Source organism: Papaver somniferum, chromosome 4, assembly GCF_003573695.1.
Source record: "Papaver somniferum cultivar HN1 chromosome 4, ASM357369v1, whole genome shotgun sequence".
Lineage (NCBI taxonomy): Eukaryota > Viridiplantae > Streptophyta > Magnoliopsida > Ranunculales > Papaveraceae > Papaver > Papaver somniferum.
The window spans coordinates 22,312,929-22,324,353 of record NC_039361.1 but is presented as its reverse complement, the minus strand read 5'-3'; the positions used below and the strand labels follow the sequence as shown (position 1 = coordinate 22,324,353).

Sequence of the window (11,425 nt, the reverse complement as noted above, 5' to 3'; positions counted from 1 at the left end):
AATCAATTTATATCAACAATCAAAGGTTGGATTATCTAATTGATTGAACTACGCACAACCTGTGATATTTAAATTATATAAAAATATAATGCAGAAAAGAAATAACACAGACACCAGAAATTTTGTTAACGAGGAAAACGCAAATGCTGAAAAACCTCGGGACCTAGTCTAGATTTGAACACAACACTGTACTAAGCCGCTACAGACACTAGCCTACTCCAGGTTAACTTCGGACTGGAATGTAGTTGAGCCCTAACCAATATCACACTGATCAAGGTACAGTCGCGTTCCTTACTGCTTTGAATCCCAGCAGGACTCTGCGCACTTGATTCCCTTAGTTGATCTCACCCACAACTAAGAGTTTTTATGACCCAAAGTCGAAGACTTGATAAACCAATCTGTCTCACACATAAAAGTCTATTGAATAGATAAATCTGTCTCCCAAACAAATACCTATGAGTTTTGTTCCGTCTTTTGATAAATCAAGGTGAACAAGAACCAATTGATACACCGGTCTTATATTCCCGAAGAACAGCCTAGTAATATCAATCACCTCACAATAATATTAATCGTATGGTAGCAAAACAAGATATTTGAAATCACAAACGATGAGACGAAGATGTTTGTGACTACTTTTTACCTTGCCTATCGGAAATTAAATCTCGAGAAAATCTTAGAGAAGGTAGTACTCAATACGATAGAATATAGCAAGATCAGAACACGAAACTACATAGAAAATAGTTGGGTCTGGCTTCACAATCCCAATGAAGTCTTCAAGTGGTTAACCTACAGGGTTTTGGAAAAAACCTAAGGTTAAAGGAGAATCGACTCTAATCGCAACTAGTATCACAGGTTTGAGGATTAGGTTTCCCAGTTGCTAGGGTTCTCCCTTATACGGTCTTCAAATCAGGGTTTGCAATCAATGTTACCTTGGTAACAAAGCATTCAATATTCACTGTTAGATGAAAACTGATTAGACTCAACCTAATATCTTTCAATCGTTAGATCAAACTTAGCTTGTTACACACAAACGAAAAGTGACTTCATTTAGATATGAGTAACCGTACCTAAACATGTACACCTTGTTGGCTCAACAATAGTTAACCGAAGTTAGCCATATGAACACTTTCATGTCAATCTTATTCATCGTAACCATAAATAGTTCAAATGACTCAAATGAAACTAGTTCTAGAGTTGTTCAATTATTTATATTCTCATAGAAGTATACAAGATACAATCGAAGCAAAATCGATTTTGATTCACTCGAATCAATTCATGAACATCATAGCCACGGTTTCCAAAAGATTGCATTCCTTAGTATATAAATGTATTAGTTCATGAATAAACCTATTTTAGAACATAACCTACTCAAGTATGTAAATAGGTACGCACACCTAAGTGGTCGGACTTAGTTTGGGTTTTCCAGTATGCGAACGGGTACGCATACCTCCAAACTCAATTGAATTTCCGGACATGAACTTTACGCCAGTACGCATACAGGTATGCATACTAAATTCACGGACTTTCATTAAACCAACCAGTACGCGTACGGGTATGCATACTAAGGTTCCCGGATTTGGAATAACATGCAACAGTTAGCATACAAGTACGCGTACTGTGCTATATCCAATCATGGTTAATTGTTCTAAACTCCCGTTTCAATCATTGAAACATTCTTAGAATACAACAATAGATGTCTCACACAAACTATTAGCTTCAAAGCAATTTTCAAGTGATCGAATGATCAATACGAAACATTCCGAGTCTACATTAAATGATTGTCTCACACAAATCATGTAAGATGTTACCAAGTGATTTTCACATGATCGTCTTTTGACTTTCGTCAAGAATATAAGATGAACTTGGTTAAAGCGAAAGCTTACCAACACATATTTCGAGAAATATGAACTTAGCTTGAAATATCAAATGTGTATAATCGAAGTCTATATAGCTATATGACTTTTGTCTCAAATAGGAGATAGAGTAGATAGACTTTTGAGGGATAGATGAGTTCAAGTCTCCACATACCTTTTGTTGATGAAGTTCCACAAGCTCCCCTTAGTAGTTCTTCGTCTTCAATCGATGAACGCCGTGAAGTCTAATGCTCAACTACACTTGCTATCCTAATCCGAGACTTAGTTATAAGTAGACTAGAAATCGAGACTTATAGTTTTGGTAATTAAACTTGAAAACAAGCTTGAAATATCAATGCTTGCGAGTTCGACCGGGCAGTGTTCTAACACAATTCGATTCGAAAATCAAGTTGTTGATATCTTTACAAAAGCGCTTCAGTGACAAAATTTGAAGTGTTTTGTTGTCTTCTTGGATTTATTGGTGGGAGTTTGCACTAAGGGGTATGTCACAAACTAGTGCTGCTCTAGGTTTCTAGCGAGTTTGATTTAGTGTTTTTAAATTTTAATTTAGTCGTTTCAATTTACTTATCTTCCGGCCATTATAGGAGTCAGTTTGTTAAACTTAATTAAATAAAAGTAGGAGCACGTTCATTAGTGAGCTAGTGAGCACGTTTATTAGTGAGCAGCTAGTAAGTTGTTAGAAAATTCTGGATTGTTCCAGCATAGGTAGAGTTGTAAATTCAGCGAACATTCACTTACTGAATATCAATACTACCTTGACTCCCTTTGTTGTTTTCATCAGAGAAATAAAATCAATTTTTTTTTCTTTTGTTCTCTCTGTGTTACAACTCTATCTCGATTATCTTTTGTCACACAATTGATTGAAGACGGATAATTTAGGACAAAACTCATAGAAAAAAGTTTATTTTACAAACGTAAATCAAAAAATATGATCATTTTGTAAGCGCCGACTAAAAGTACAACCATTTTGTATAATTTTCCCCTTTTAACTATATTTTCAGTAAAGAATAGATCATGGTGTTAGATTTTTTGGTGCTTATGGTAGGAGTCTGAGAGCAGTTCCTATGAAATGAACAAACTCAGAGGTTGTTCATTTTGTTCTCACTATGGAATGAAAAAACATGAAAGATGGATGTTCAAATAAACAGATTTGTTCATTTGAACATTGAGTTGGAACATCCAGCACGCGTCTGATGAAAGAGCGCGCGATAATGCCACAAACGCCGGCGCTCAAGCTTAGAAATGCTGACATAGAATGAGTTAGACATGTCATATCAAATTGTGTAGTCATCAAAAAAACCAAACACTCAATCAGCATAGGCAAATATTCGTAGGAAAATAAGTTAGTCAAGGGCATCAAACATGGATGCTTGACAAGCTTCGTTGAAATGAATAGTAAGATGGGACCTAAAACTTGGAACGGCGAGAGCTCGAGATGACAACACTGACAAGACATAGAAAATGAAGGAGAAGAAGAAGAAAAGTGGCGGTACAAAATAAATGGTGATGCAGTACTAGTAACTAGGCGTATGCACATGTATCGCCTCTATCCCATAGCTATAATAACGTGAGCTGTACGCCTTGAGTAGTAAATGCGTATGATTTTGTCCTTCCTATTTCGATATTACTTTTGTTTGAATGACTTGAGTGGAGTACACATACTTAATTAACTTCTGATTATTCATTTAAGCTAGCGGGGGGAAGATAACCATATCCCCATCCTAGTTAGCAATTCGGGATTCGGCAAACGTGTGGAACGGCAAACGTACGAGTATTATACGGTTTTGTAAAAATCCAAATTCGGTCCAAAATTCGGTCAACGGGACGTGATTCGTCATTAATTCGGAACGGCATACGTACGTGTATAATTCGATTTGTAAATGTGAGTTCGGCTCTGAAAATTCGGTATCTATATATAACAAATAATTTGTATTTATAAGGTCATAGACCAATTTTTATGCATGTGTGAGTTATTTAAGGAAAAAATAAACTCAATATGATGATATTTATAATATATACAACATTGGTTATCCAAGAGGATGTCGTATGGTGGTTTAGATGCTTGGTTAGTGAGTTTGAGATCTCTCTCACCTTCACCTTCAAATTTGTTCAGTCGTTTTTGTTTCATAAAAATTACAACACGTCTAATATTCGGTCGTGTATGCTCGGGAGGCAGTAAAGCCCAAAAAATGGAGTCTTTGAAAAGTAAAAGCTAAAGAATTTATGGCGAATTAAGCGGACGTATCATTCGGGATACGTAAAATTCGTGAACGATCCGCAAATAATCCGGGAATGCCACATAATACGCGACTTGGGTTCGGAGTTACAAACGTACGCGAATAAGACGGTAAAATTCGTGATACGGAAAATTCGCGAATGATTCGCGAATCATTCGCGAACTTACTAACTAGGTCCCCAATAGGGTAATGGTTTTTTGGTTAGCCTTGGCTTGGCCGTAATAAAGCCAAAGTCAGGAAAAATGCCACACCATACTGCTTGCCCTAGATTAATGTTTATAAAAAACTACTACTTGTAATTGTATTCTCGTTTTCTGTTTTTAATATAACATTTTCTTCAGAAAAAAAATGTTTATAAAAAATTAGTAGATTTTAATTATTTTTTTTGTTATCTACTTAGCTTTCGACTCTAGCCCTCAAATTTTACATCTGATACTTTGTCTTGCATAACAGTTGATCGTATAGGTGCACCACGCATTAAACTATTTGTATTATTATTACTTTTGTCGATCAAAAAAATTAAAAATATTATGTTATAAGTGAACCTAAGGAAATTAGGTTAGTGTACACGAAAAGTGTAAAAGATACAACAAAAAAAGAAAAGACAACGGGAGTCGCTTTAGCTATTATTAATTTTTTTTCTTTTTCTTTTCTGAGGATAGGGCGATCTTATTGAGTTAAACTCAGTAAAACATTTTTATAATTTTTGCACTCTTAAATCCGTTTCTAATCATGTTTTTTATCATCTAAATCTCAATTCCTCTCTTCTATGATTGATTAATCCCCTTTTCTATGATTCATTATTCTTTTAGTCCTTCTAACATTTATGTGATGGTTTTGATCTTTGTTTTCTCTTTATTTAATATTCTAAATCGTTCTACCCCTTCAGACAAGTAAGTTTTCTCAGTGCTTTGGGTAACATAATTTCTCTTTTCCTTTATTAATCCTTTGCCTAATGGAAGCTTAATCTTTCCTTTGCAGGTTCTTCTCGCTCGATTACGGAGAGTCTACAGATTCAATGTATGTTTCTATATTTGAACTTGTTTTTTTTTAGCATTTTTGCCCCAGCAACAAGCAGTTTTGCTACCCATCCACTCCAGGATGGTTCCAAAAGGTATGTCACAAGTATATCATCATTGTCACCTCAAGATTCTTTTACATTATAGAGTTAGAGTTCAAGATCTCGTTTTCGTATCGGTCCAGGTTGGAATGAGTTCAAAATTTCTAAAAAAAATAAATAAATTCAAATTTCCACTTTTCCCTCTAGTCTCCCTAGTCAACATCAATCTTTTAGGAAACAGTTAATTAGTCCTCAATCTACTCTTCCAATTAAAGAGAATCACGATCTTGGAAAATTTTCATTTAATTTCCAGTAAATTCTTCTTCGATATATCAGGCAACAATATTTTTCACTATTGACTTATCCATCTCAAGACCCTAACTACTATGAGTATTTAAATCCCTACCGGTTGACATTAATCTTCATCAACTCTTATCAATATAATTCTTGTTTTCTCTTAGAGCAAATGGCTTCTTCCCCAGCGAACCATATTACCAAGATTAGAAAAAGCATGAAATAAACTAGCACTGAAGATCAAATCGCTAGACAACCGCGTAAAGCACTTGGATATGTGAGAGCTTTGAATGCAGCTACGGATGAAAGGTCTGCTTGTCTCATAGGCAAGATCATGTCTGATGATCCTATTAAATAGGCTGTGGTCACTAAAGAAATCAACTCAGTATGGAAGAGATACAAACGAAAGGAAATTAGGGTTATGGGTAAAAATCTGTTTGTTTTTAAATTAAGAACAAACTCATAATGTGAAAAATTATTAAGAGATCCCCTAGAACATAAGCAAATGTCTTTTAAGTCTTAAAAAGTACACAACAAAAATTGCAATAGAAGATTGGAAGTTCACAACTCAACAATGGAATGTAAAGTTTATGAAGTTGTTCATTGAACATCACAATATTGCTATCATTAATGAAGTTATAGAAGATTTGGGTGGTGTAAAGGTAAGTGTTGAACCAGAGAACTGCAGACCAGGATGGACTGATGAAATTACAGCAAGGATTGAGTTGGATCCTAAAAAACCTTTGAAAAGGGGTGAATAGTGGAATACTAATTCTGGGAAAGAAGTATGGGTCAGATAACATTGGGAAGGCAACCCCACAGTTTATGTCCAAAATGCTACAGTGTTGATCATAACTCTACCAATTGTGGAAATATTGCTCAAGAACTAAATCAAGATGTTATGACAGATGAGGAATATGCACTTCACTGCTAACAATAAGATGAGGAGAATAATAAAACTGCATAAGTTGATGGTGCTACTGAAGTTAGGTGTAACAAAAGATCTAGAATCCAAGAAGAAGAAGCTTCTCTCGATGATCCTAATAACAATATTTTGATGACTAATGCTACCACTGGACCTGACAATTATGGTGTACTTGTTCACCACAACCATTCAATATGTATGAAAGGATTTCAAATGAATGGAGATGGTGAAACTTCGGATATCCCCATGCACTCTCAATATCAACAAGAGAACAATGCAAAGATGATAATATTTCTTTTCTCCAACTTACTCTGCAAAGTTTTGGTTTTTTTTTTTATAGACATACTAGCATTTCAGCACTTACTCATATTTTTTCTAAACACTCAAAAATTCTTTTTGTTTACTATCTGGCATTTTACTCTTCGATTCTCAGTATGAGAATATTATCGTGAAATGCCCAAGGATTTAAATCCAACACTACTAAATATTAACTATCTGATCTTATTAGAACCCAAAACCCGGATATAGTCTTCCTCTGTGAAACTAAAATGGTAAAAGGAAAGATTTTCCCTCTTATATCTCGTTATCAATTCCCAGATCATATTATCATTAATTCTGTCGGTTTATCTGGAGGCTTGGTTCTAATGTGAAAAAATGGTTTTACTTGTGACATAATGAGTGTTGATAATAATATCTTCAATGTTGTTGTTCAGTTTGACCCAAGACGACCTGAATTTCTATTAACCTGCATGTATGGTCGTACCAATTTTCCTAGGAAAAAAGAACAATGGTCTAACATCAAAGCAATAGGTGAAAACATATCCAAACCTTGGCTCCTCCTAGGTGACTTAAACTTCATTTGTGTGACGTTTCCAATAGTTTTAGCTCATCTAGTGATACTTGATAAATGAATGTGGTCTTGATGACCTAGGATATATAAGTAAAGATTATACCTGGTCAAACAATAATCAAGGAACTGGTAATAGAAGGTCTAGAATCGATATGGCTCTAGGAAATGGGGATTGGAGTATTCACTACCCTGACTCTAAACTATTGTATTTAAACCACTTAGGAAGTGATCATTCACCCATTATACTCATAATTGATTATTCTCAGGACAAGCAATGAATTCCTTTCAAGTTTTTCTATACTTGGCTTAATGATAATTTATGTGCTAATGTAATAGCTAATGCTTGAAATATATCTGTTGTTGGCTCACCTGGGTTCAATTTATTCAAAAGTTAAAGTCCACTAGGTATATGCTTTCTAAATGGAATAGAGAGAATTTTAGTAACATTAATCAACAAGTGGATAATTTACAGCAACATCTTGAAAGTGTGCATAGTAAATTTCCCAGTTCTGAAGTCAATAATCAAATCTTTCTGGTCAATGAGGATATCAACAAATGGCACAAGAGGAAGTCAGAATTCTACCAACAAAAATCCAGAGAAAACTTCTTAAAGGAAAATGATTACAACACCAAGTATTTTCATGCAAAAGTCAACTGGAAAAAGTCTAGAAGCACTCCAAACAAGATCAGCATGGGAACTGGATTCGAAGCAGGGAAGATATTTCAACCCATCTTTCTTCCCATTCCAAGGATATTAGTACTACATCCATCTCTATGGTTGATGAGAGTCTCTACAAGGTTCTCCAACCATTATATCTGCTGAAGACAACACAAATCTATGTAGGATTCCAGGTGAAGAGGAAATTCTTAACTCTTTAAAATCTATGGAGAACTGGAGTGCACCAGCGCCAGAGGGATTTCAAGCTGGCTTTTAAAAAAGCCAATGGAGCATTATATGGGTAATGTCTGCAACATGGTTCAAAAATTCTTTCAAACCAAGCATATACTGAAGCAGCTCAATAAGGCCTATATTTCTCTTATTCTTAAGAAAAAATGCCTATCACTGCATCTGATTATAGACCCCTTGGTCTATGCAATACCTCATATAATATTATTTCCAAGATTATAGTTAGCTGACTGAAGCCAATAATTGAGAAAATCATATCTCCATACCAAGCAGCCTATGTCTCAGGGAGGATGATAAGAACTATAATTGTACAAGAAATTATTCACTCAATGAAGAATAAAAGAGGAGAAAAAGGTTGGATGCCGCTCAAATTAGATATGTCCAAAGCCTTTGATAGGCTAGAGTGGAATTTCTTAATCAAGGTACTTTGGTTTCAGTAATGATTTTTGTGATTTAGTTTATCAATGCATAAGTACTACATCACTCTCTGTCATGCTCAATGGCTCACCTTGTGCTGAGTTTCACCCTACAAGGGGTATCAGACAAGGTGATCCTCTTTCACCTTACTTGTTTATTTTGGAAATAAAGATTTTATATAAACATATCATTAAAGCCAATGAAGACAAAAAATAAATAAATAGTTATTGGAATTAAAGTAGCAGGTGGTAATTCACCAGCTATTAATCATCTCTTATTTTCAGATGATTGCTTGATCTTCACTTAAGCTATTTTTTATTCATTCTACGGTCTCTTGGATTTATTACAAGATTTCAGCACTCAATCTGTCCAAGTTATTAACTTTGACAAGTCTTCAGTTTACTTAGTAAGCTCACTAAGCTAGAGGTTGCTTCCACTCTTACTCAAATTCTTGGAGTTAAAATTATGAATGCTAAAGATAAATACTTAGGATCACCGCTCATTCTGGGCCATTCTAAGCAAGAATCTTTCAGAGCTATTAAGGAAAATTTTATAGACAGACTTTCTGGATGGTCTTCAAGTATTATAACTCAAGCTGACAAGTCAATAATGGTTAAACATGTGCTCATCTCAGTTCCTCTCTACCAGATGGGTATTTTTCAGTTACCTAAACATCTAATAAATCAGTTAACTTCTCTTCAAAGGAAATACTTCTGGGGTTATAGTTTCAATAGAGGTTTTAATCCTATATCATGGTCCAAGATTTGCAAAGCCAAAGATCTTGGTGGTTAGGCATTCAAAGATATGGAATTACTTAATATTGCTCTACTTATCAAGCTAGCTTGGAGGCTATGCACTGAAACATATCAACTTTGGGTTAAGATACTAGAACCCAAATATTTCAAAGGTATAGACATTATGCGTTATAATACTTCTAGCTCTAATGCATCATGGGTTTGGCAAGGAATTGAAAAAGGTCTTAAAATTGTACAAGAAAATTATTCATGGAGGTAAATAATGGAAAGAGAACAAGAATCTGACAAGATAGGTGGATTACAGGATCTTTATATCCTCCTACACCACAGTCAGATGAGTTTAACTCTTACACCTATGTCAGTGAGTTAATTCTGCCAAACACTAATGAGTGGAACATCAGTCTTGAGAATACCCTTTTTGATGCCCCTACTTTTGCAAGAATTTCAATGATGTACCTGAACATTACTAGTGAAGACTGTGTTATTTGGATGGTCGCCAATGATGGGATTTTTTCTGTTAAAAGCACATATAATATGCTACCTAACAGTCAAGGTGATGCTCAAGTCAATGGTGTTGTTGTTCCTTCTCAAATATGGAAAGCATTATGGAAAAGTAATGTTGCGCACAGAACAAAACTATTTGTTTGCAAGTGTATTAGAGATGTTATCCGTACAAGGAGCAAAATTTCAATTTTCAATCATGAAGTTGTAACAGTCTGTGGAAGTTGTGGTAGATCTGAGGAAACATTGGAGCATCTTCTTCTTGATTATAGACATTCAAGAGTCTGGAGGCTTATTAATGTAGATATAGATGATGTTAAAAACTGCTCAGTTTCAGTTGAACAATGGTGCATTAGCTGGTTCCAAACTAATGAAGCTGTAAGAGAAGAAATCTGGTTACAAAGACTTATGATTGGCTCAAGGTGTGAGTCTGCCTTTCAGGGAGTATCTCTAAACCCTATTAACTCTATGCACAAGATTAACTATTACTTGATGCTCTGCAATCCTATTAGTACCAATATTGATATTTTTAGATCTAATAATATCTCTACTTTTCTACCTTCATCTCATTGGAAACCACATGATGATGGACTAGTTAAAATTATTGCAGATGCATCTTTTTGTGATGAAACTAGCCAATCTGGCACTGGTTTGGTCTTTCGGGACTCTGCAGGACATTGTGGAGGTATCAAAGGGACATAATTAGCAGATTGCTTAGATCCGGAGGAAGAAGAATGCAGAACAGTTCGAGATTCTTTACTATGGGCCAAAGCTCTGCAAGTTAGGAGATTAAACATATAAGCTGACGCTAAGCTAGTAATCCAGTCTATCACTAGTGAGCCGTAGTACACTCACTGGAATAGTAGAAATCTTATAAAAGAGATCAACCATCTGAGTTCTAGTTTGATACTTGCATTTTTCACATTTGTCTGTAGGGACGATAACCAGGTTGCCGATGTTATCTCTAAGCTTGTCAGAGATAATTCTTGTATTTTGGAAATCTATAATAACTTTCCTTTCAGTATTTGTAATCTCATAGCAAGAGATCAGAACTTTGTTGTTGGCTAGTTTTTGCAATAAAAAAATTTCAGTTATAAAAAATAAAGGAAAAAATGCCTAAATCACTCAAATTAGAGGGATGATCATGACCAGGTAAGAGAGTAGGTGTACCACCACAGAGATGTATTCGATCAACTTTGTGAAAGGGATGCTTCTATATAATTCAATTGGAGATTTCCCTTAGGCGTAGTAACAACCTTATTGGGGGTGATCCTGTTTTAAGCAATATTGTTCAAAAATTCTTGACGGATTGCTCAGTTAACTCCCTAAAAATTGTCTCTCTAATAGATTAGATTTTCCTTGGGGATCACATGACCTTCATTTGGGACCAGCCATTTTTGGGAAGTCCAGTTGGCCACTGGCTCGGGGTCCTGAAGAAGTAATACATTTTACCTTTTCACATAAGCTAAGAATCAAGACATTTTTACACCTCATGTGCTGGTCAGTTGTTTCATTTAAAGCATAACCTTTTTAGGTTAAGAAGCCTGGCATTTTTAGGTGTGACCCCAAAAGAATTAGGGGCGAGTTTTTTATTCCCAACCCATA

At 35.2% G+C, this 11,425-nt stretch overlaps 1 protein-coding gene across 1 annotated transcript; it reads left to right on the top strand.

Annotated features, from left to right (window-relative positions):
- Window positions 1-9,029: 9,029 nt before the first annotated feature.
- Window positions 9,030-9,356, top strand: LOC113272163. Its single transcript, XM_026522054.1, has one exon. The coding sequence runs from the start codon at window positions 9,030-9,032 to the stop codon at window positions 9,354-9,356; it is 327 nt and encodes a 108-aa protein (XP_026377839.1).
- Window positions 9,357-11,425: the final 2,069 nt, after the last annotated feature.

Coding starts and splice junctions, on each gene's coding strand:
- LOC113272163 (XM_026522054.1), top strand. CDS start 9,030: ATGAATGCTAAAGATAAATACTTAGGATCACCGCTCATTCTGGGCCAT.